General features: G+C 62.6%; 1 protein-coding gene across 1 annotated transcript in view; it reads right to left on the bottom strand.

The window, feature by feature from the left end:
- Positions 1-3,387: 3,387 nt before the first annotated feature.
- The window catches only part of PCNX3 (pecanex 3), a 21,639-nt gene continuing 1,778 nt past the window's right edge, over positions 3,388-23,248 (bottom strand). Inside the window, exons 4-38 of the mRNA XM_077759595.1 lie at positions 23,148-23,242; positions 22,590-22,777; positions 22,267-22,366; positions 22,105-22,144; positions 21,911-22,006; positions 20,554-21,681; positions 19,935-20,058; positions 19,676-19,854; positions 19,129-19,219; positions 18,629-18,764; positions 17,193-17,353; positions 16,208-16,361; positions 15,900-15,932; positions 15,459-15,630; positions 15,240-15,350; positions 14,785-14,876; positions 14,518-14,627; positions 14,237-14,342; positions 14,033-14,125; positions 13,706-13,856; positions 12,782-12,926; positions 12,285-12,462; positions 11,180-11,288; positions 10,892-11,021; positions 10,486-10,544; positions 10,171-10,386; positions 9,254-9,507; positions 6,455-6,685; positions 6,182-6,285; positions 5,722-5,869; positions 5,391-5,621; positions 5,023-5,297; positions 4,505-4,638; positions 4,123-4,421; positions 3,388-4,045 (exon numbers count right to left, since the gene is read on the bottom strand). Of these exons, the coding sequence (XP_077615721.1) occupies positions 3,848-4,045; positions 4,123-4,421; positions 4,505-4,638; positions 5,023-5,297; positions 5,391-5,621; positions 5,722-5,869; positions 6,182-6,285; positions 6,455-6,685; positions 9,254-9,507; positions 10,171-10,386; positions 10,486-10,544; positions 10,892-11,021; positions 11,180-11,288; positions 12,285-12,462; positions 12,782-12,926; positions 13,706-13,856; positions 14,033-14,125; positions 14,237-14,342; positions 14,518-14,627; positions 14,785-14,876; positions 15,240-15,350; positions 15,459-15,630; positions 15,900-15,932; positions 16,208-16,361; positions 17,193-17,353; positions 18,629-18,764; positions 19,129-19,219; positions 19,676-19,854; positions 19,935-20,058; positions 20,554-21,681; positions 21,911-22,006; positions 22,105-22,144; positions 22,267-22,366; positions 22,590-22,777; positions 23,148-23,242 (6,071 nt within the window). The 3' untranslated portion in view covers positions 3,388-3,847. The remainder of the gene's footprint in view (positions 4,046-4,122; positions 4,422-4,504; positions 4,639-5,022; positions 5,298-5,390; positions 5,622-5,721; positions 5,870-6,181; positions 6,286-6,454; positions 6,686-9,253; positions 9,508-10,170; positions 10,387-10,485; positions 10,545-10,891; positions 11,022-11,179; positions 11,289-12,284; positions 12,463-12,781; positions 12,927-13,705; positions 13,857-14,032; positions 14,126-14,236; positions 14,343-14,517; positions 14,628-14,784; positions 14,877-15,239; positions 15,351-15,458; positions 15,631-15,899; positions 15,933-16,207; positions 16,362-17,192; positions 17,354-18,628; positions 18,765-19,128; positions 19,220-19,675; positions 19,855-19,934; positions 20,059-20,553; positions 21,682-21,910; positions 22,007-22,104; positions 22,145-22,266; positions 22,367-22,589; positions 22,778-23,147; positions 23,243-23,248) is intronic.

Genomic DNA, 23,248 nt, shown 5'->3' with positions numbered 1-23,248 from the left:
CCGGGAGGTTGGTGCCCGGGCGGCAGGCCAGTTCCTGCCCTGAGGGAGGAGGGGGCTATTCAGAGGGGCCTGGGGAGAAAACAGGAACCCAGGCCCCCAGCTTGGTCCTCCACCACGCCGGGTTGGCTTCCGGCCCCCCCCCCTCCGCGACCATCAAAGCCACTTCCGCTTTCCTGGCCACTTCCTCGTCTGCCCTAGGCTGAGGTTTCCAGCCCCCTCCTCCAGCGACGTGAGGGGCAGGGGCCTGGCTGTCTGGGCCTTGGCCCTGAGAGTCTTGGAGTCTGGGCAGCCCTGGGGCGAGCGGTCAGTTCCCACTCACACACCTTGGTTCTGGCCTGGGCCCAGAATGAGGGTCCCCACCAAGTCCTGGCCCAACTGGACGGACGATTTGTCTTCACTGGGACGGGAAGCCCATGGGGCCTCTGATGTCTGGGTCTTACCCACTTGACAAAGGGAGGACGTCCTGTCCCCAGAGACCTTCCTCCCTGCCCCTCCCACCACTTCCTTCAGGGTCCCTGAGGAGCTGATCACCCAGAAGCTGGGCTGGGTCTCAGTGCCCTGGCCCTCCTGGCCTCAATACCTCAAGGACACAGGAGGGCACCGGTAGGGCGAGAAGAACGACCAGAGTACTTCCTTCAGTGCAGGAAGTGGCCCCAACTCTGAGCCCAGCCCCCTGCCCAGCCCCATATCCTGAGGAAGGTGCTGGGGTCACACCAGCTCAGTCATGGGACCCATCCCCCCGGGCCCGAAGGATAGGCCCAGGCTCACTCTCTGCAGGCCACTGTGGCCATGCCCGGGGGCAGGCGAAGGAGTCACACTGACCGAGCCCCTTTGCTGGACCTGGGACCCACGGGACGGCCGCCTCCCTGGCCTCACTGATACTGACAGGGAGCTCTGAACCCCAGGCGACAGATGGTCAAACAGATCCAGGGAAGGGGATGCTCTTGCCTGAAGCAATTCCACGTTACAGCAAGGATTTGAACCTGGCTCTGTCAATCTCCAGAGCCTAAACAGTGCAGTACCTGCCCACTCTCGCCCCTGTGTGTGTAGGTGTGGGATGAGTGGGGGGTGGCGGGCTGAGGCTCGAAGTCTGAGGTCTCACAGGATGTAAGACCGAAGACACCCAAGGTCCCGGGGACCTGCTAAATGCGGAAATGTGGCGAGGCCAGGGGCAGGTGCAAAGGGTGAGAACGTGAGGGAAGCCACCGCTTCACTCCTGAGCAGGTGAACGCAGGTTGGTGTGGGCCAGCAGGACAGGGGTGTGGGACCCTCCACGAGGAGCACAGGCAACTGCTGGTAGGGCTTTGTGCGCCCTCCAGTGACAATGTGTGTGGCCCAGGTGGGGGGCCGGGGCTCTGTGCACCCCTCAGCTTAAGCTCCAAGGCAAAGCAAGGGTAGGCCACCAAGCTCGGGGTGCCTTCTCCCTTAGTTTCTCCTAGAACAACCTCTGACTTCACTCCTGAGCCTCTGTTCTCTCATCCCTAAAATGGGGTTAACCCTTCTGTCCTTTCCCAACCCCACTGGGAGCCTGAGAGGAGGCTGAGGAGTGTGAAGCTGGCCATGTGTGTGGTGATGATGCAGGCCCTGGTCTTGGGCCTGGGCTGTGCTGTGTGTGGTGGGGTAGGAGGGGACATGAGAGAGGGGAGCTGTGTAGGTCCCTGCTCGCGGGGGCTGAGCTCTGTGTATGTGTGTGCACACAGCCCATGGGGTGCCTCTCTTGCTCTGGCCCAGTGCTGGGCTCTGGCCTTGCCTTGGGGGGTGTTCTTGGGCTCTGCCCCACACCCAGCAGCCTCACACAGGGTCCATTGAGGCCGGGACATTCCTCGCAGCCTGTGTCACTTGGGGGGAGGGGGCCGGCCCCGCCCCCACAGATCCGGAAGGCCTGGCTGCCCCAGGAGGAGGCCCTGGACGCTTCCCAGCACATCTGGAGGTCATGACCCCATTTCTGCTGCCAAGGGGGCGACAGATGTTTCCTCCCAGGCCAGGCGGGGGCCGAGACCGGGGTGCGGTGTGCAAAGGCTGGGGAGGAGGCCGCCCCAAGACAAGGGGAGCCCCAGAACAGGGGGAGCCCCTCACACAGCCGGCAGCAGGGGCGGTCGCCAGCGCCGCCCGGAGGAGTCGGGGGTCGCCGCATTCAGCCGCCCGCACACTGGACCGGCCGCGCCGTCACGCAGAGAGTGGAGGCCGCCGGCCGGAGGCAGGGGACTGGACGTGCTGACTCGGGACTGGAACCGGAGCCCGGACGGAGGTTGGGAGGGTGCACGCGGCGAACGCGGCGAGGACCCCCCTTACACACACACACCACCCAGGCTCACGCCAAGCCACCTTTTCCCCTGTCCGGCCCGACCTCGGTGCTTCCACTCCCCCGCTCCCGCCGGTACCTCTAGGGCTCCCGCCGGGTGGCCGCCTCCCGCGCAGGGGTTCCGCTGCCTCTCCCGTTAGCGCTGGGGCGCCGGCTCCGCCTGGGGGCGGGGCCTGCCGGGGGCGGGGCCACCGCGGAGTGGGCGGGGCCGGCCTGGGAGCAGTCTGGGCTGGCGGGAAGCACCGAGGGCGGAGACTGGACGCCAGGCGTTGGTAAGGTTGGCGCGCAGGCAGAGCAATGTTGGACCTCCAGCCTCAGCTGAGAAACGCGAAAAGTGTACCTGACGCCCAGACCAACTAGGAGGGCCACGGCAGGATTTCTACAGCATTTAGGAACCCCCCCCCCCACCGCGCACACAGCAGGTGCCCCCAGAAACTAAATATTTATGAGCACTTATTAAGCCTGGACCCTACTCTCCACAAGCTCTCGTTTATTCTTAAAACATTTTAGACAGGTATCTATAGCTGGATAAACTGAGGTTCAGAGAAGGTCTGAACCTTAGCCGAGGTCAAGGCTGATAATTATAGGCACTAGCCTCATGAACTTGAAGTCTGAAAATACAGGGGTGAGAAATTGAACAAAAAGAACCTTGGACCAAGGCTTCAAAAAGAACAGGCTAGGGGCGCCTGGGTGGCTCAGTCAGTGACCTGAAGCATCCCGACTTCAGGTCAGGTCATGAGCTCATGGTTCGTGGGTTCGAGCCCTGAGTTGGGCTCTGTGCTGACAGCTCAGAGCCTGGAGCCTGCTTCGGATTCTGTCTCCCTCTCTCTCTGCCCCTCTCCTGCTCACACTCTGTCTCTCAAAAATAAACATTGAAAAAATTAAAAAAAAAAAAAAACATAAAAGAACAGGCTAGGGAGGAAAGGGACCTAGGGCTATGGGAACCCTACCTGGGTCTTATCTCTGTCTCCATCATAACCCAGCCCCACATCCTTTATCCTCCTCTGGGTGCTTATTTACCTTGACCTGGCCACCTCCTCTACCCTCCACCCAAACAATCCCAAACAGAAAGAGACGACGCCAACCAAAATCAAAAATAGTGTTATTAATTCTGGTGTCTCCGAAGCACGAAAAAAAAAAAAAAAGAAAGAAAGAAAGAAAAAAAGAAACCACCCTTCCCACGTTTCAGCCCCAGGTCCAGGCCAAGGGGCTGCCCCTGGCAGGCAGTGCAGGCCCAGGGGCCAAGAGAGTCCTGGCCACGGGCTCGGAACGGGACCAGCCCATGGGTTTGGCTTTTAGGGCCTGGCTGGGAGGCTGCCTGCCTCAGTTTAGGGAACCCAGGCCCTGGACTAGGGATGAGAGATCAGGGATCAAGGTCGGAGGTCTGGGCCACTTAGTTCTGGTACGCTGGCTAAGGCAGCCAGAGGTCAGGGTTCAGATGTGGAAGCCAAAGCCACTCAGTTCTGTGGTCCAGCAGAGAGGGCCAGAGACTAGGGATCCGAGTTACTGGATCCTGGGGCTGGGATCCAGAGGGTACCAGGCCACTCAGTACTGATGCTCCAGCAGGGGCTGGGCGGCCGGGCTCTCACGCTCCTCAGCAGAGGCAGGCCAGTCACCCAGGATCCCGGTGGGGGTGCCACTTTCAGGAGCACTGCTGTCCAAGCAAGGAATGTCCTGGGCTGCTCTGAGGGGCGAGGAGGCATTGGTGCTGATATCCGGGCTGAGGCTGAGGTCTAGGGGCGCCTAAGGGAGGGGAGAGAGGGTTGGTGGGCAAGCAGACCCGAGTGGCTCAGGACCCAACCCTTCCACAGGACCCTTACCTGAGATTTGGGGGTGCCTCCTTTGGGGCTCCCTGAGGCTGGCTCTGCCTCAGATCCCCCCAGCCCCTTCCGACCCCCCAGGCTCCACTTCCCACTGGGACCCTCAGAACTGAGGAGACCGGGGCCAGGGGTCCTTGAGGGCCGGGGACCCTCAGTGGGGGCGGGGGAAGCAGGGGTTGGTCCAGGGAGCCGAGGGGGCGGCCACTGCAGCAGAGGAGGGGGGCGCCCGTCACCAGAGCCACTCAGGGAAGGCCGAGGGCCCCAGCCTGGGCCCGGAGGGAGGGGCTGGTCTCCACTGCCTGTGGGAGACAGATAAGAGGGTAGAGATCTCAGCTAGGCTGTCCTCCTCACCCGCCGGTTCCACCCGGCCTCGCCAGCTCACCTGCGGTGTTCTCAGGTGTGGGGTGTGCCAAGGGGGGGTTATTGCTGAGGGAGGCCAAGCCACCGCCTCCACCACAGTCCGAGTCGTCCACGTTCCCGCCGCTATTGCAGCCGGCACCACAGCCCTTATGAAGCCTGGGATGGGGGGGGCAGTGGGGAGGGACAGGTTGGCAGGAGGAGGGCCAGAGACCTCGTAGGCACAGCCCCCAGCTCCGGGACAAGTCACCTAACGTCTCTGAGCCCCAGGATCCTGTCTCTAACAGACTTTGCCATCTACTTTGCAGGGTCTTCTAAGAGACGTGTTATCAATGGCTCTCAAGGCTAAAGGCCACCTTCAACTCTGGGAGAGCAGGATGAAGTCAGGTCAGCTCTGGGACGGTGTCAGCTCTCAGGACCCAGTCCTGGCTCCAACACTTCCTCATTCTGAGCCCGAGGAGGAAGTTGCTTCACCTCGCTGAGCCTCTGCTTCTCCCTCGGGGACCTCAGCCCCGCAGGCTCAGGGCGGCGTTCAGGGCTCACCTCTCCCAGCTGCGCAGAAGCCAGCGGGCAATGGCGCTCAGGCTGACCGGGCCACCCCACAGTGCCCGCAGCTGGGGGTGGCTGCCAGCCAGCGAGGTGGTGAGGGGGGACACATAGATGGGGTAGCCCAGCGGCTGGTCACAGGAAGAATTGATCATGTTGCGGAGCGCCTGCTTGGCGTTCTGGATGCTGCCGCGCTCAGGGTTGCGGTTGCGCAGAAACACCAGCTCCTGCTGCTGCCCGGCCCACAGGCCGCGGACGCACTCGCGGTTCACCTGTGGGCGGCCACACGTAAGCGTCAGGGGGTCAGTGCCAGGAAGTGGGGGGTGAGTGGGTGGAGGGAGAGGGGCGGGAAGAGGCATCCCTACCTTGATGACTCGGAAGCTGAGGTGGCGCCGGTTGAGCATGATGATCTTGTACTCGTCGGAGGCGTCATCCAGGACATGTCGCAGAGCCAGCAGCGAGGGCGTGTTGCTGAGGATGGCGCTGCGCCAGGCCGGGTCGCCCTCGTGCGAGATGACCAGCCGCTCCTCGTTGGCTGCGATGGCATCGTACAGGGCGGCGGGCTCCTCGTACTCATCTGGGGATGTGAAGTGGTCCTGCGGGGGCCGACAGGAGGGCCGCGTCAGTGACCCCTGCCTGGGGGGGGGAGGGCTTCACACCCCATGCCCTGCCCTGCCGGGGCGACGGTCTCCCCACCTGGTGGAGCTTGAGGGCCATGCGCACCCCAGGAGCCACCACGCGATGAAGCAGGTCCATGTCAGCAAAGACCCACTCATCGCGGGGGGAGGTAATGCGGAAGTCCCCCTTGAACAGTGCGTGCAGGCCGTATAGGAAGGGCTCCAAGCTGTGGAAGAGAAGGCAGAGGCGGGCATGAGGGATTCTGAGCTCTGGCTCTCCGGTCAGTGGTCTGAGCTGAGACCACTCTTCATGTGGGGCCTCAGTTTCCCCATCCTGACAAGGTCGGTCTCTGTCTGGGTCCTTCACAGGGTGGCCGGGAACAGGCAAGATCATAATTGGGAGGTGCCCTGACCACAGAGTAGAGCCACCCTGGAGAAAGGGCTGATGTAGCTCCTGGGTGCTCCCGGCCCAGAGCGCTTCATAGAGGGGCTGGGGGAGGGGGACGCACAGGAGGCCCGGCCGGACCTGTGGCACCCACCTGGCAGACATGCTGTGCGATGCTGTCCCCAAGGCCCGTCGGCCCAGCACACACAGGCCGAAACACAGCGTGACCAGCGGTGAGTTCCAATCCTGGTCCACGGGCTGCGGCATAAGGACCCCGTCCCCAGGGCCCAGCTCAGACCAGGACAGGGAATTCGGGGTGGGGGGACAGGCCCAGGCCAAGGGAGGCCGAGAGCAAGAGGAACCCACACTGGGAAGGGAGAACTGGCGGGGGCAGGGGAGAGACAGCCCTGGGTGGTGGTAGCCGGACCTGGCTGCGCCGGGAGGCGCAGTATTGGATCCACTCGAGGTGCACCGCGCAGAAGGAGGGCAGTGAGAGGCCGGAGAGGCGGAGGTCGTAGTCCTCATCCACGCTCAGTGAGAAGGTGGGGTCCGAGTCGGCGTAGCCCGGCGCCCTCACGGGCCGCAGGGCTGCTGCGATGCCCTCGTGGCTGAGCCACGCCTCCAGCTTCGGGGAGCGGCTCACGTAGTAAATGATGCTCTAGGAGGAGAGGGCAGGCGTCGGAGCTGGAGCCGAGGACTGCGGTCATAGCCACGGAAGAGAAAGCAGCAGGATGCTTCCTGGGACACCCACCCCTCGGCCCCTCTGAGTTCCCTGGAACCACACAGGCAAGTGTGCTCCCCTCTCCTGGGCCGGGGAGCAGTGAGAAAGCTGCCAGGAAGCCCCCCTCCTTACACAGTCTCCTGGAAGGTTCTGCCCTGTGGCAAGTGCTGCCTGCTTGCTTGAGAAGATGCCTCATTTGTAAGACAGACTGGAGCTCAGACAGACAGCAGACTTGCCTGAGGTTACACAGCAGAGCAGACTGAGCTAGGGGCGTTCTAAACTGAACCCCCCAGAACTTTCCACACCATGATGGTGTGGGATCCAAATCTCACAGGCCTTGGAAGGTCAGGCTGAAGTAGTGGGGCTGCCTGCAGGCCACACCCGAAGGTCATGGGTCCCTTTAGCAGGAGAGGTGTGACAGCCACAGGGCATCCACTCAGAAAAAAAGGCAAAGGCACAGTATTGAGTGCCCTGAATCAGGGGCTCCTGTACCCCGAGTGAATGCTGGTTGCTGAGCAGGTGTTTGGGCAAATGGCGAAGAGCCGGTGGAAGATAGAAGCCAAGGTGGATGGGCAGTGTGTGGCCGGCAGCTGGTAACCAGCAAGGTTACTGGGATTCCATGGGCCATCCTGGGATAGAGCCAATGGGGCTGGTCCTGTATGTGGGGACAATGTGGGCAGTCTGGCGCTGGGGAGGGGGCTGCAGCTGGCCATGAACAGAGAGCACCCAGGCAGGAGTAGGGATGTCCAGCAGGGTGGCTCTGGTGGGGCACCCTGCCCCGCACCGCTGCCACCACACCGACTCATCCGTCTGAACTTCAGCCCACAGTCTGTCTCGGGGAAAGCACTCCCCAGGCCCCTCTACCCGGCTCTGACTGTGCCCAGCCTGGAGGCCGCTGTGGCCGTGGCTAGTTAGCTTCACTGTGGCACATTAAACTTGGCCGGCATGGAGCTCATCTCAGCCTGCCAGCCCAAGCCTGGCTGGGTGCCTGGTGCACAGCCGTGAGAGGCTGCTGTTGGCCTTGAGCGGGGTTTGCAGGACGCAGCAGGGTGACCTCGGTAAGAGCACTTCTCTAACAATTGGTGGCAAGGGGCAGGGGAAGGTGGACAGAACTGTGACCCCTGGATGACCAGTGGCTGGGAAGGTCCTGGTCTGGACCACAGCCTCCTCCCAGGTGACAGCGAGGGGTGGGAGGCTCACAAGCCCTCCCCTAGGAGTGGACGGGTGGGTAGGACAAACGACAGAGGAATCGCAGTTTCTCTGACGTGTGCTGCAGACGGGGCGTCCCCAGAGGCGAGGACAGCTGGGAGATGCAGGCGCCCGCCCTAGAGACGACCTCAGGTGAGCAGGCCCATCTGGGCCCTGGGAGGCCTCCCCTCCAGGCTCTACACATGGAGCCCCCGGGGCAGATGCTAAGAGGGAACAAGGGAACGTGCAGCGACCAGCCTCGCCCCACAGCTCCCTTATTCTGGGGGTCACAAAGCTGGGTCATTCCTGCCATCTCACGGAACCCCAGTCATCCCCACTCCTCAGGCGGATCAACTTGAGACACAGCAGAGGAGGTGACGCCTCAGGCTCCCCAGAACCCAGCCCAGGGCTCCTGCTGGACCCCACGCTGTGCCTCACAACCCCCACCACCCCCAGCAGGTGCTTACAGCACCCAGACTGCGACAGGGAGGCCCAGGGAGGCCCAGGCTTGGGTCTGAGCCTGCCTCTGCCACTCCCCTCCTGGCGCTGGGGCCTCTGGCCAATCGCCTCCTTCTGCAAGCCAGCTGCCACAGCCGAGACACGGGACCTCTGCATCAGGGTGTCGGGGGCTTCAGCCAGCCCAGGAGCCTGCTCCTTCATGAGTACCACTGCTGGGCAGACGCTCCCAGGATCACCACTTAACGCCACTGTCATTAGCACTATTGTCACCCTGGGCAGGTGGGACACGGGCCGGGGTCCCGGTGGTCTGGAACTCTGGCCTCCGTAACCACCCTTCCCAGGGCCAGCAGCCTGGTGAGGAGATCTGTGCCCATGCTGCCCACCTGCCCCCAGCACTCACCACCCAGGGAGCCCCCCATCCCCCGTACCCCACTGCTGGAGCCGCACAAGCCACTGGGGCCCCCCGAGTGCTGCTGTCCACTGGTGGGTGGCGCCCTGGAGGAGGCTTAACCTCTCCAAGGCCTCTGCTTCCCTTGGGAAAAACAGGGGGGCGCCTGGGGGGCTCAGTCGGTTGAGTGTCCGACTTCAGCTCAGGTCATGACCTCGCAGTTCATGGGTTCAAGCCCCGCATCAGGTTCCATGCTAACAGCTCGGAGCCTGGTGCCTGCTTCTGATTTTGTGTATGTCTCTCTCTCTCTCTGACCCTCCCCTGCTCACGCTCTCTCTCTCTCTCTCTCTCTCTCAGAAATAAAACATTAAAAAAAAAAAAAAACAGGTCCCCAACAATCCAGGAGGGGACCCTCACGATGTTCCTGTTCAGTGAGCCTTCACCAGCGGGGACCCTGCCCCCCGCAGTACCTTGACATAGTAAGTGATGAGGATCTTGCGGAGGTCAAACACCTGCAGCATGGAGGCAGCATTATTGTCGCTGATGCTGTAGCCCTCCAGCACGTACTTGCTGGCCGTCACCTCCCAGGCCAGCCAGCGCTGCCCGAAGGCGGCATTGAAGGACAGGACCCGCGGCAGGTGGCCAGGCTCACAGCAGCAGCAGCCCTCATCCTCCTCGACACCCTCCGTGATGGCCTCTACCTCACGCTGCTGGCAGTAGGTACCTGGAGGTGGGGGGGCAGAGGAGGTGCCCAGTCAGGGGGCCACCGGGACATCCCCGCCCACCTTCTCCCTGCCAAGTGCCCAGGCCTTCGTCATTCCCTGCCCGGGGATGCCACGTTAGTGAATGCTATTAAATGAACGGAATAACAAACAAAGTCTTCCTCCTCCTGCCTCCCAGGGGCCCCAGCAAAGCCCAAAGCTCAGAGAGAAGTGACTGCTCAGGTTCATGGTGCTCATGGGCTGTGCTTAGAGCCCCCCCCCTGCACCCCCAGGGACCTCTTCGGAAGCTAACATCCGGCATGTACGTCTCGCTGAGGACAAAAAGCTAGCTCACCCACCAGGGGTGATAATGTGGCACCCAACCTGGGCCAAGCCCAAGACCACAGGGCAGGCAGGTGGGAGCGGCTGGGACGTCCCAGAGCTCCAGGCCCAAGGCTGGACCAGCCCAGCCTGTTCAGTCCCTGTGGAGCCAGTCAGGGCAGGGACACAGCTTGGCCCAAGGAGACCCTGACACCTCACCATGTATACCGGGAAACCCAGGCCTAGGGAGGAAGAGTGCCTTGCTCGAGGTCACCCTGCAAACCGGGGCAGGGACAGACTAGAATCCAGTCCTCCCGCGCTACGCGATGCAGCAGTCTGCGTCAGGCTCAGACCCAATGGCTCACCCCGGAACTCAAGGCCACGCAGCTGGAAGGTGACGAGGCCATTGCCAACCTCGATGAGGTGCACCAGGGCGTTGAGGTAGTCAGAGGCCAGGACGAAGCAGTCGCCGGGGCCATAGTTGCCCCAGCGGCCCAGCACCAGGTCCCCACACAGCGTGTGCTGCAGCGAGCGCGTCAAGTGCTCATAGAAGATGGAGTTGAGGTTGTTGTCGTCGGCGCCTGAGACCCAGGACAGACAGACAAATGGGCATGACAGAAGCAAGGCTCCCGCCCCAGGGAGGCCCGGGCCTGAAGTCCCCCAGATGGCCAAGTACACACCGGGGTTCCGATCCAGCTGGGTGACCAGGCGGGTGTTGGAATGATCCACACGCTTAGTGCTGTTCAGAGAGAAGGACAACACAGTTGGCCGAGAGAGCGAGGCTTCAGACGAGGTTTCCCGCCAGCCCACACCCCTGTTCTCTGGGCAGATGCCATGACAGCCCTGCTGCACAGATTGAGCCTTCAAGACACGAGGGGACTCACCTAGGACCACGTGGCCAGGAAGCCCGGGGTGTGAGCCCGAGGCCCGGCCTGACTCAGGTTTTGCCCTCATCAGATCGCCCACTGTGCCCGAGCACTTGCACTGCCACTGGGGTCCCCCTCTGCACCCCATCCCGCCTGGACCCCAAGCTCCCCTCCCTTCTAGGACCCCTCCGGGTGACCCGCCTGCTCCCGCACTACTCACTTGTAGTCGCGCTCCCAGAACTTGAGGGGCCGCGCATAGGACATGATGAAGACGGCACTGCCCAGCAGGGGGTTGAGGGGAGTGGAGAAAAGTGCTGAGAGCAGGGCCTGAACGAACAGCATGGCCGAGTCTGGGCACCAGTCAAGGAGGTGGCAGGCACACGGAACCCTCCCTGACCTCCCTCACCACTCCTTGACCCCCTTCGACCTGCCCCGTGCCCCGCGCCCCCTCCAGGCCACAGCCCTCCTCACACGCCCCCACCCAGGTGGCGGGCCGCAGGCTGGGTACGTGGCACAGCAAAGGGCTGGGCAAAAGCATGGAAAGCCGAGCCCCAGGTGATCTGCCAGGGCGCGATGTAGGTCAGCACAAAACGCAGCTTGTACAGCAGGTCCCATAGCTGGCAGGTCGGGGAGGGGAGAAGGGAAAGATACGCAGGTCACTCACAGAGGTGGCATCTACCAAGTACCCCTTCAGAGCCTCGAGGCTACCCCAGTGGCTGCCCACATGGGACTCAAGCTCAAGATCACTCCCAGCCCTTTCTCTCTGGACTCGGCCCAAAGCACGTTACTGTGGGCAAACCCTCTAAGGGAGCATTAACCATCTATTGGCAGGACCACCCTGGGGGCTTCCTATTGCCGTCCCATTTCACAGACGGGAAAGCTGAGGTTCAGAAAAAGTAGGGCAGGCAAAGGGCTTGCTGGGCCATTAGTCAGTGATGAGGCTGGGCCTCAACCACGATACTGAGAGTCAAGAGACAGTCACAGTGCCCACCCTCAGAGGGAGACACAGTTTGGATCTCTACCACGCTGGGATTTCTGGGCCAGACCAGAAAACCAGACTAGAATACCCATGTAAAAGAGAAAAAGGCTCAGGGTTATGCTGGGATCCCAGGGCTACGAAGGTACGCTACAGGCTTCAAGTACAGTGCCGAGGAAGGGTTCTTTGTTCAAAGTGACACCTCCCCCCCCCCATCAGGGGATCCCAGAGCCTGGCAGAGCAGTCAGGATATATGCCCCAGGGGCTTCTGAAACTCAGCTCTTAACTGCTCCCCAGAGCTGTGGCTGGCAAAGGAGCAGAGCTCAGAGGCTGGTATCTAGAGGACAAGGCCAAGTCTGAACTGCCTTAGCTGCTTATAAGGAAAGTGACCAAAGACCATGATTCAGAGAACAGGCAGCCAAGTCAGACAGACCTGGATTCGAGTCCTGGCTGGTTACCAATTCTCTGGGGGACCTGAGGTGAAGTCACTTTAGCTCTTTAAACCGCAGTTTCCTCTGTGCCCCCCGGTAAGCTGCTGCGAAGGCCCGGGCTGGGGCAGCAGCTACGACGGCTGTGGGCCCCTGGGGGAGTTCTCCCCACCACCCCATTCCCGCAGCCCGCAATACGACCACCTCACCTTGCTGCAGAGCAGGGACATGAGGAAGTAGTCGAGCAAAAAGCCCTGGGAGAGGCGTGGGTAGTCGAAGTGGAAGAGCAGGACAGTGAAGGCCAAGGTCAGGTACTGCTGGGGCGGGCAGCAGAAGGCTGAGCGCAACAGCTTCAGCCCAGCCACGGTCATCAGCAGCGCCCGGCAGCTGTGCATGAGGGGCAGGCATTATGGGGCAGGTAGGGCTCAGGGGGCCGAGGGGGCAGCTGCCCTTCCCTCCCTGGCTCTGCGCTGGGCTGGACCCTGCTCTTTGGGGCTGGTGACGCTCAGCCTCTATTCTCTAAAGGGGTCCCCCTTTTCAGACACATCTGTTTTCAAAGAGGCAACTATCTCAACAGAAAGGGTCAGGAGCCCAAGTGCTGCCTTAGGGCAACTGAGGCAGGTCTCATTCCCTCTGTGGGCTTCAGCGTCCCACGCGTCACGTGGCAGCGCAGGCGGTGGGATGGTGGGGGTGGGGCACTCCTCACTAGAGGCAGAACTTGTCCGGGTGGCTGACGACAGCGTGGGCGTCCACCGTGAGGGCGTTGAGCACCACGGCGGGGTAGATGAGGTACTTCTCGACGCACTGCAGGCCGGCATACAGCTTCTCAAACCACATCACCTGAGCAGCGCCTGCGGGAGAAGGCGGGACTGCCGACCCTCCGCATCCCCCTCTCGCCACAGGGCCGGGTCAGGGGCAGAGGGGGGCCGGAGGGAGAGCAAACCAGGGGCCCTGGCTCTCCAGGTGCCTAGAAAGCTTTGCAGCAGCTCAAATGAGGGCAACGAGGCCCGGGCAGGGCACATCAGGGGCTCAGGGCACGCTCTTGGCCTGTTCTGATGTCTGAAAACAAATGGAATGAGGCCACCCCAGTGCCCACTGGAGCCAAGGCAGGCTGGGTGAGGCCCCTGGGCACTGTGACCTCGAGCTGCAGGGCCCTCCAGAAGGGGTCACTGCCACCTGGCTTGAGCTGATCGTCGCCACGTGGGGACGCCAGCCCAATGGGCGAAATCTTTTATCGCTTAAGGAAAACAGGACACGAGACCAGATGATTCAACAGAGCCTTAAAGGTGTTTTTATCGCACAGCTCAAATGAAAACGAGCCAGGCAGACCTGGTCTACTGGGAACCAAATCCTGGACGACAGATCCCTTCAGAGCCTTGGACTTCTACTTCCTCCATCTTCTCAGAGAGAGCAAGAGAGGCGGGAAAAGGGCAGGGCAGGGCAGGCAGGGGGAGAGCCAGGCACGGGCCAAGCAGGGGACACACCAGGCGGAAGGCAAGTAGGGCCAGAGAAGGGGCTGCAGGCTCAGTGTCAGGACAGCCTGGGTGGAGGCTGCCCCCTGCCGGCAGGCCGCGGGTCAGCCAGGAAATCCGCGTGGGGGGAGGGGCGGGGCTGGGAGGCAGGCCCTCACCTCGAACTTCATACTGGCTGTACTCCAACGGCTTCAGCACAGGCTGCGACAGGCAGAACCAGGGCAGCTGTTTGCGGAGCTGCGGCAGCAGGTAATGCGTGAAGAAGCCCACGGCCCCGGCCAGCGCGTACAACACGAAGCCCAGCACCGACTGCAAGAGGGAGAGGCCAGGGGCTCAGGCAGGGGGAGCAGGCCCAGGAGCCGAGGTGGCCGGGGCACAGGCCGGGCAGGGGCGGAGGCCACGAGGCCACGGCTGCCCGGGGGCCCTCAAGTGGAGGAAGCCCCAGCAAAGACGCAGGGGATGGGGGTGGCCCGTGCCACACGAACCTTCAGGGCGATGAAGACAGTGCTGGCGCTGATGGCAAAGGTGAGCACGGCGATCACCACACACATCACCAGGTCAGAGTGCAGGACCTCGCGCTGCAGGGCCGGGAAACACCAGCGTGGGTGCCCGCCGCCCGGGGCTGGGGGGTCACCACACCCTGTCGGTTCCCCTCCCCAACACCAGAACCCCATGCCCCAGCCCCTCACCACCGACTGGCGCATCTTGTCTGGCAGTGGGTCCGGGGGCTCGGCCCGAGCAGTCTCCAAGCTTCGCTCCTCCAGCTCGGGGAAGAGCTTGCTTCGAATCAGAGACCTGGGGCAGGTGAGAAGAGGCAGGGGCCTGGGTCTGCAGAGGCCACACTCCTGCTGTGGGCTCTAGGGTCGGCTGGGGACAGGTACATGCACGGAACCCCCCCCACCCTTGCCATGCACAGACACACACACACAAACGCACACATGCGCACGGACAGGCACGTGCAGGCACCCACCAGAGCACGGTGGGGTCACTGCTCTGACGGCTCAGGTGGTAGGACAGTGCCACCAGGAGGCCACAGAAGACCGAGAAGAGGACGGGGACGTGCTGCTCCGGCCAAGGAGTCTGGGGAGAGAACCCATGCTGGTCAGGGGAGGTGGGGTAAGCGTAGGGGGAGGGGGGATCCCTCCCCCATGGGAGAAGCCACTGCTGAGCCCAGTCACAGTCCTGTCCCAACAACACCCCTGAGCCTCAGCATGCCCGCCCCATAGGTCATCCCTACCTTGATGGCCCCGAGGCAGAAGCCGTAGAGCAGGGCGGCGGCCAGCAGGCTGCGGGAGAGGCTGAAGACTGCAGTGAGCGGGCTGGTGGCAGCTGTCAGGTAAGAAACAGCAGGTGAGGCCCAACTCCTCACTGCTGGCACCCCGCCCCACTGCACCCCACTGCCCCTCCGTCCTCACAGGCTGACCTCCCTGGGACCTGCTACCAGCCCACCATTGTTCTCCCCGACCCCTGAGAAGCCCTCAGAGCTTCTCACATTCTTGGGTTTAAACCCCTTGCTCAGGGGCAGGGGAGGAAGCAGGGGGAGGTGACGGGCTCTCGATCCACACCTACAGACACCCACGGTGTAATCACATGAGAAGACTCAGCAACAGGCTGGAGCCACCTACCTAACCCATGGCCCCTCCTGGGCCCCACACTGCCTCCCAACCCCCAACCCCCCTGCGGGCCCCATACCTGTGCCCCCAAAGCCGTGCATATCTATCTGCTCCAGCAGGTACATGAGGCAGGTGTTGACCTGGGGCAGGAGGCCCAGGAGGAAGACAAACGGGAAGCACAAGGTGAACACTGCCGGGGAGGGAAAGCAGAGGCCCGGCCGGTCAGCCTGCACGCCAGCCCTTGGCCCACCGCAGGGGCCTCACTCCCCTGGGCCACCTCGATGCTGCCCAGTCTCACCAGTGGCCACGTCACGGGCACAGAAGAAGAAGGAGGCGGAGAAGAGCGTGAGGCCGTACAGGGAGACGGGTGGGAAGGGCTGAGCTGAGCCCAGGGCGTCCAACAGCCAGATGAGCAGACAGCAGATACAGAAGTAGACAGGCCGGCTATATGCGATCACCCAGTTGTGGCCCTGGGGAGGGTGGGACCGTGAGGGACCAGGCCTCCCCCGCTGACCACCCCACACACGTGTGCACACACACGCACACGCTCACTCGTGCTCACGTGCCCTACCCGTGGCCCTGGAGCTAAGGCAGAAAGGCAGGCAGGGTGAGGGCAGCACAACTGAGAATCTGAGGCCACAGGGGTGGTGAGGGACCCTGCCCCCCCACCCTTCCACACCTGGTCTCAGCCCCTGCCAGGGCCCATATTCCAGCCTCCTCAGGAGGGCGCTCTACTCACGTGCATGGGAGATGCTGCATCAGGCTGGACGCTCTGGAAAAGATGAGAGCTATATTCACGACAGAAGCCAGCGCCCAGGCCCTGCCTGGTTCCACCGCTGGACTGGCAGGAGTGATCAGGGCAGGATGCTGAGCTGTCTCGAGCCTCGGCTCTCTCACATGTGAGAAGAGGGGCTGGTTACCGGGAACCTTAAGCATCTTATCTGCTTTCCAGCTCACACCCCTCAAAACGGGTTATGGGAAAGGAGGCATGTGAAAAGAGGTGGGGGGGGGGGCGGCAGGGGGGAAGCCTAGGGAGTAAGGCCTGACCTTCAGCAGGGAGTACTGGCAGGAGGCGATGACCAGGCAGAACTGGAAGACCCAGATATCCGTGAAGAAGCCCTTAAGCAGCAACAGGTAGCCCAGGAAGGCGACGAGGCTGCTCAGGCCGACACCGAGTATGTTCTCCACCAGCCCCCGAGTCCTGGAGAGACAGCAAGGTCAGGGTGCACCCGCTCCTTACCGGCTAGCGGGGGGGGGGCAAAAGTGGGTGGAGCAGAGAGGCCAAGACCCAGTCACAAAGGCCCACGGTTATGCCTGTGCCCAGGCCACCCCCTCATCCTCTGAATGTCAGAACCTATGCCTCTCAGGGACGGGACCAGGTCACACCTGTTCTAGGAAGCCACCCCATTGCTACCCTGCATCCCGATCTTTGTCCCTCCCAGACCCCATAGGCTCTAAGTGCCGCTGCTCCGGGGCCTGCCTGTCTTTACCCTACACGTGCCCCATCAAGCACGCCATGCCATGCACACAGGCAGTGCCCCACAAACACCGGTGACAGTGCTGGGAGGAAATCCAGACGGTGGAAGCCAGGACACAGGCTCCTGGGCCCAAGTCATCCACGCACACAACAGAAATCCCCTGACTTCTCTATCTGACTTCCCGGGCATCAGTTACCCCTAAGAAATGGGAAAGCTGAGACAAAGAGTTGGCTAACTTTTTTAGATCGTAGAACTCTACGTGATCAAGTTTAAAACAAAACGATATTTCCAGAAACCAGACAGGAATGGTTGGTCTTGAGCGGAGCTTCGGGACAGAGAAGTAACTAGAGCGCCATCCGCTCAGCCACCCCTTCACCCCATCACACTGCAGAAGGACCTAGCAAAACCCCACAGCAGATTCCAGCCCTTGATGTACCTCCAGTGACCCCCCAGCAACAGTTAGGCTCTCTGATGCCATGATGGCCCCCATACGTTTACAGGGTTCGGAGAACCGGTGTGCCAGGGTCTGGGGGCCGAGGCGGGTGGGCACTCACCGGTCCAGGAGGGCCAGGAGGGCCAGCCGCTCGTAGCGCACAGATGTCCAGCGGCCAGGAAGAAGCCAGTACTTGTAGCTGTGCTGGGCACGAGGTGGTGCCTCCTCCATCAGCGTCTGCTCCTGGGATTCGTGCAGGGAGTCCTGGTCCAGCAGGTCAAACTGCGGTCCCCACAGCCGCAGACATCAGCCCCTCGCCCCCCCACACAGGGTCCACTGCCACCATCCCCCTGCCTGGTACACACTGGCTGGCCAGCCGTTTCCTCCGGCACAGAGAGTCCCTGCCATCGAGCGGCCCTGTGGCCTGACGCTCCATCACAAAGGCCTGCTCCTCTCTCCAGGTTCCCAGGACTCAACGGCTCAATGGCTGCTGCGGAGCTGCCGGGGCTGCTGCGGGCTATGGTCACCAGTGTCATATCTGCGTTCCCTGCTGAGGCAGCCTTTTTCCGCCTCTTCCTGGGCTCGGTGAAATCCAGCACTTGGGACCCAGGGCAATGCCACCCTCCTCCCGGACAGAGCCATGAGGCTCACTCCGACCATCCTATCCCAGAGCACACAGGGCACCGGCGCTGATCACAAGCCCGCGTGGCAGTGCTGGGACTGTGAGGCCCCAGGCAAAGGACTTAATCTCTTCGGATTTCTTGCGTCCTTTGTTCAACAAATACTCATGGGGCACAACTACGGGCCTCATCCTGTGCTGGGCCTTGGGGATACACTGCAAAGCCAAAGATGCACAGCTCCTGCCTCTGGATGTGGCTGTCAGCCTTCTCGGGACCATGGTGCCTGTCCCGTGTGACAACTGAGGAGAATAAATGCACCAGATGGGGACATGTGGGGCTTTTGGGCGCTGCATATGCCGCCTGTGACCCTGAGCGTTAGAGGAGTGGGCGCTCCTTTCACAAGTGTTCTCTAAACTCTGAATCTGGTTTCGAAGCATTTTTAAAGCTTCTGCCATTATTAGACAGACCCTGTAAGTTACTGTCCAAACTAGGATACCCTGAGGAGGGAAATGGGAGCCCCTGGATAACCCCGCTAAGGCAACGAGCACGAAGAGAGTGCCCTGCGCCACGCGCCTGGGCCCAGCGTAGGGAGCAGCACAGCCCAGTGTGTGGCAGTGCCTCCTCCGCGGGCATCATTGCAGACAGTCGTCGTCCCCACTAAGTAGGGATTCCTCTAGGATAAAGGAGATACTCCAGACAGATACAACCAGATGCTGGTTGAGTAAGCAGAAAAAACAACTCCTTGGGCCGCAGAGATCCGAAGCCTGCACGCCCAGTGCCAGCCATCAAAGGTCAGGACGAACACCTCAGAGTCCCCCGGAGCCCTTACTAGGAGTGGCCTGTCGCTCTTGGTACCCAGGCAAGTGCTCAGTGACCTGCCCGCCGGCCCCCCGCCCCCACCCCTCCCGCGGGTCCTTCCCGACCGCCGGCTCCTCACCTCTGGGATCTCCAGGGGCACGCGGCGCACTTGCATGCCCTGCAGCACCACCGGCCTCGGCTGCAGCAGGTTCAGACCTCCTGCCGCCTCAGGGACATCAGCCGAGTGGAAACTGGAGGAATGTGAGTGGCGGTCCCTGTGGAAACAGCAGCCATGAAGGCTGGACCACCGGAGAGCCCTGGGACAGCCGGGGGGTGGGAGGGGATTAAGGCCAAAGTCAGGCCATGACTGGGGGCCTTGGGGGGAGGGGGGCGCTCAGATACAGAGCACGTGGGAAGCGGGTGGCAGAAAGGCCTCCCTCCCAGGCCCTGGTTCCCAGGAGCCTCCTGCCCAGAGATGTCATGCTCCTACAGTGTCAAAGGACCCCTGCAGGCCCGCCCTCTGCTGCTCTCCGCCCTCTCCTCCTAGAGATTCTGAGCTGCCCCTGCCCCAACCCAGGGAAGAGAGAAACTCCCCAGAACCAGGCTGCTGGCCGGGAGAGCCCGAGCTCGGAGACTCACCAAACTCCATTGGCTGCCTGCTCCCCCTGTTGCCCCACAGGGTTCTCGTAACCGCCTCCAGCCAGGCCGAAGGTGTAGGAACGCCGCACGCCTGGGGCAGGGGTATGGGACACGGGGCGGCAGGTCAGGGACAAGGTACGCCCAGGCCTGACCCACGTGGACCAGCATGCGAGGAAGCAGCATGTGCTGCATCCCCTAGGGTGGCCGCCTCGCCCCTAGGGACCATGAGCTGGAGAGAGAGCCTGCAGGTCCACCCGCCCCGGGTCTGGGGTCTTGTTCTGCCGCTTGCTCAGCTGTGACTTCAGCCTGCGTCTCAGCCGCCTCCTCAGCAGGGCAGGGATCACGAGGCTCCCTGCGCGTCGGGGTGGGTGCAAGCGTGATGTCAGGCAGCACCGGTAAAAGCAGTCACCACGGGGCCGAGAGCATGGTAAGCGCCCAACAGAGCAAGTGCTGCCGCGGGGACTAGGGAAACCGCTACGTGAGGGACAGAGGGCGTGGGGTCAGCCGGGCTCAGGGGCTCAGCTGCCGGACTTGGGGACGGGCTCACCGCTCTCGTCGTAGAAGTAGTGCACGGCACCCTCAGAGGTGTCGTCGAAGGTGCAGGCCTCGTGCACGGTGGCGCCGGCCCGGGTGAGCAGCAGTGAGGAAGCAAAGTGCAGGGCGGAGGGCAGCGTCAGCGCCCGGGAGTGAGAGGCGGCCCGGCCACGCTGCGCTTCCTGCAGGCTGCTGAGGAGGGGTAGGCCACGGTCAGCACCCCTTAGAGCCGCGGGCCCCACCGCCCCTCCAGCCAGCCAGCAGGGGCTCACCTGGGCGGCGAGCCCATGACGGAGGCCGGAGGAGTGGGGTTGCTGCCCGCGTTGTGGCGTCTGCGGATTGCCTGAGTCCGCCTCACGCTGCTGGCGCGGTCCCGCCTGCCAGTCTCCTCCGCCGCTGCCCAGAGAGAGGCCCCAGGTGTAAGCGACATAGGTTCGGACATGCCTGGGGGGGGAGGGGCGGGCGGCTGCTCCCACGCAGAACAAGTCAGGCGTAATCAAACTCTGTATGCCTCTGGAGGCCCAGCTGGGGCAGCTAACCACTTGTGCCTCAGTTTCCACGCTCGGACATAAAGATGTGACCTCGCCCTGCCCCCCCTGGCAGCCCAGGACAACAAACGCAGGTGCTGGGAATCCTCGATGGGCGGAGGCTCTGCACTAACTGCACGACCTGGAGCCAGAGGTCTGAGGTCCCTCAGTCCTGCTCGTCCAGGGGGTTCGGCACGCGTCACCCACTCACTCAGTCCACAGGCACCTGCTGCCTGAGACAGAGGCTGAGCCGATCTGACCAGCTCCGCTGCAGCCGGGCCCTTACCCAAGCCCAAGCCCAAGCCCATAGCTAGCTCGCCTCCCTGCGCCCCCTCCCCACCCCGCAGGCAGGGCCGGCACTCACCTCCCCCCACGGCACCTTCCTCTTGCAGCTCCCCGCGCCAGCCAGGCTGGTTGGCAGCGGGTCCCCTGTGAGCTTCAGCAGGCAGCAGGGCAGGCTCACCAGAAGCCAGTTCCAGCCCCGCCTGGGCCTCCAGCTCAGCCTTGGAGCCGGCCAGGGGCGCCCTCAGGACGTCACCCCCTGCCCCGTCCATGCTCAGCACGCGGGCATGCGTTTTAGCACTGGCAGTGCTAGGCGTCCGCTGGGTCCCATAGGGCCGTTTCGGGGGCACAGCAGTCCCCTCCTCGGCCCCATGGGGGGCCCTTCGCTTCCGGGGCCCCCCTGCTGCTCCACGGGAGCTCTCGGGGGAATAGCAGGAAGTAGAAGAAGAGCTGTCAGTACTGTAGCGGCGCTGAGATCGGAGACTGGAGGCCGGGCTCAGCTCGCTGCCCTCGCTGGTGTCTTCGTCCTCAAAGAAACCCCCGCCTTCAAGCAGGGGCCGCCGAGGGGCACGGCCAGGTGGGGAGTGTCTTTGCATGGGAGGCCGCCGCTTGCCAGGCCGCAGCAAGGCCAAGTCCTTGGGCCGCACGACCAGGAGCGGCTCGGCTGGGCCCGGTGGCGTCCCTGCTCCTATGACTGTGTCAAAGGAGCGCAGCGTGTCATCTGAGGGGACTCCAGCATCTGGTGATGCAGGCAGCTCAGCCTCAGAGGGCGGGTCTGTGTCGCTGCCCTCGGGGGCTTGCCCACCCGGAGGGCTGTCCAGGTGGGTTGAGTTGGTTTTCTCACTCTTGAAGCTGCTCAACGTCTCCCTGTCCGTGCCACTGAAGCAGGAATCCGAGGAGCCGGCTTTCTGGGGCGTGGGCTCCCCAGAGCCCCGCCGGTCCAGGGGCTGGTAGCCGCCTGCTGCCCGGCGTTGTTCCCGCCGACTGCTGGTCCGCACCAGGGCCCGGTCAGGCCGGGTCAGGGTCAGGAAGCTCTTGCTCAGCTCCTGGCTGAGGCTCCCCTTCAGAAGGGGGCTCATGGGAGTGTCGGCCACACTGCTCCCCCTCCAGGGGGCTCCATCCCCAGCCAGGGGGGACCGTTCTGAAGAGTCTGTGCTGGGGAGAGAGGGGTCTGGGGCAGCCCCCGGGGGTGTCTGAGGAAGGTCTCCAACTATCAGAGAAAAGGAAGACGGAAAATGAGAGAAGGCCACGCTGCCAAAGGAACCGGTCGCTAAGAGAGTCCTAAGGCCGCGGCTTCCCCAGAGCCCCGCAGGGGCAGGACAATGAGGAGGCCCCACCCTGAGGGACAAAGAGAGTCCCGGAGAAGCAAACCTTGGGGTGACTCACAGGCAAGATAGCCAGGCCTCCCCCCGAGCCCCTGCCCTATCACGTCCACTCACTCAGTTTCTCCTGTGAGCTTAACTTCAGCATCTCTCGATCGGCCGAGGTCACGATCACGTTGTTGCTGCCCTGCTCTCGAACCAGCTCCTTGATGTCTGCGACCATGGCCCCACAGGTGTCAGCAGGACGTCAAGGCACCGGTGTGCCATCCCGTTCCACACCACCAAATTCAGCCCTGAGCGCAGCCACCTACCTCTGAGGGGCCCGGAGTCCTCCATCCGGGGCAGGAGCTCCTAGACAGACAGACAAACAAATGAATGAACAAACGAGGTAAAACGTAGGCTTGGGACATACCCACAGTGGGGACAGGCTCCAGAGAGAGGAGAGGGACAGACTGACGGTAGGGACCACTCACCGAGACCTGATTGAAGCCAAACACAGAATGCTGGGAGCTACAGCGTACTGGCGGTGTGGAACTCACTTTCCGAAATACTGTCATCTCCACTCCAGGGTCCCTGGCAGTGGAGAAAAGCATCAGCTTTCAGGTGACCTCCCCCCTTCCTACTGTACTTCCTCCACCATCCCTGGCGCTCCCCTCTTAGGGTCCTCTCACAAGTTTGGGAGTGACCACAGAGCTAGCACTCAACCGCTCACAGGGCCAATGTTCCCTAAGCCCCCAGTGCTTAAGCCCAGGCACCAAGACCCCTCAAATCCCAGCACAGGCCCTACCCCACCCACCTGGGCAAACTGCTGTCCCCCTGTGCAGGCTCTTCTTCCGGCTCCCCCATGGTAGAGTTGCGCTTCTCCACGATCTCGCCCTGGTCGAACATAGCATGCAGCCGATAGTTCACAGTCTTGATGGTAGTGAAGATGACAGCCACCACAAGGCAGTACACACCGGCCACCATCAAGCTGGGGGGCAGGACCTGGAGGTGGCAGCAAGTCAGGTTCCTCCTACACAGCCCTGGCCCCACGGGGTAGTCCTACCACCACAGTCAGAGCCAGAATTCGCAAATCCACAAGACTTCATCGCCCATCCCTTGTGACAACTGGTACAAAGACCGTCAGGGGGCTCCGTCCTCTAACTGGAGACAGATTAAGTGAGGGGCTCAAGGTCACCCAGCCCAACAAAAGAATAATTTGGCCACTCCTCCACATAGCCCAAACTCTGCAGTGAGTCCTCTCCACACCCCAAGGGTCCGAGGCATAGCCGGGAATCCCTGCCAGGTTGGCACCGCTCCCTGACATCCACCCTCCCTCTCCCCGCGACAGTCACAGGTGGCGGCAGCATCTCACCATGTACAGCAAGAAGGGAAAGGTGAGCAGGAAGATCCAGACATAAAGGTGGAAGCAGTTGGAGAAGGTGCTCTGGTGCGGGTCGAAGAACCAACCGCCGG

The sequence above is a fragment of the Crocuta crocuta genome, unplaced genomic scaffold (assembly GCF_008692635.1).
Source record: "Crocuta crocuta isolate KB4526 unplaced genomic scaffold, BGI_CrCroc_1.0 scaffold53, whole genome shotgun sequence".
Classification (NCBI taxonomy): Eukaryota; Metazoa; Chordata; class Mammalia; order Carnivora; family Hyaenidae; genus Crocuta; species Crocuta crocuta.
Note: the sequence above shows the minus strand (reverse complement) of the source record. Positions and strands in the feature narration are given on the sequence as shown.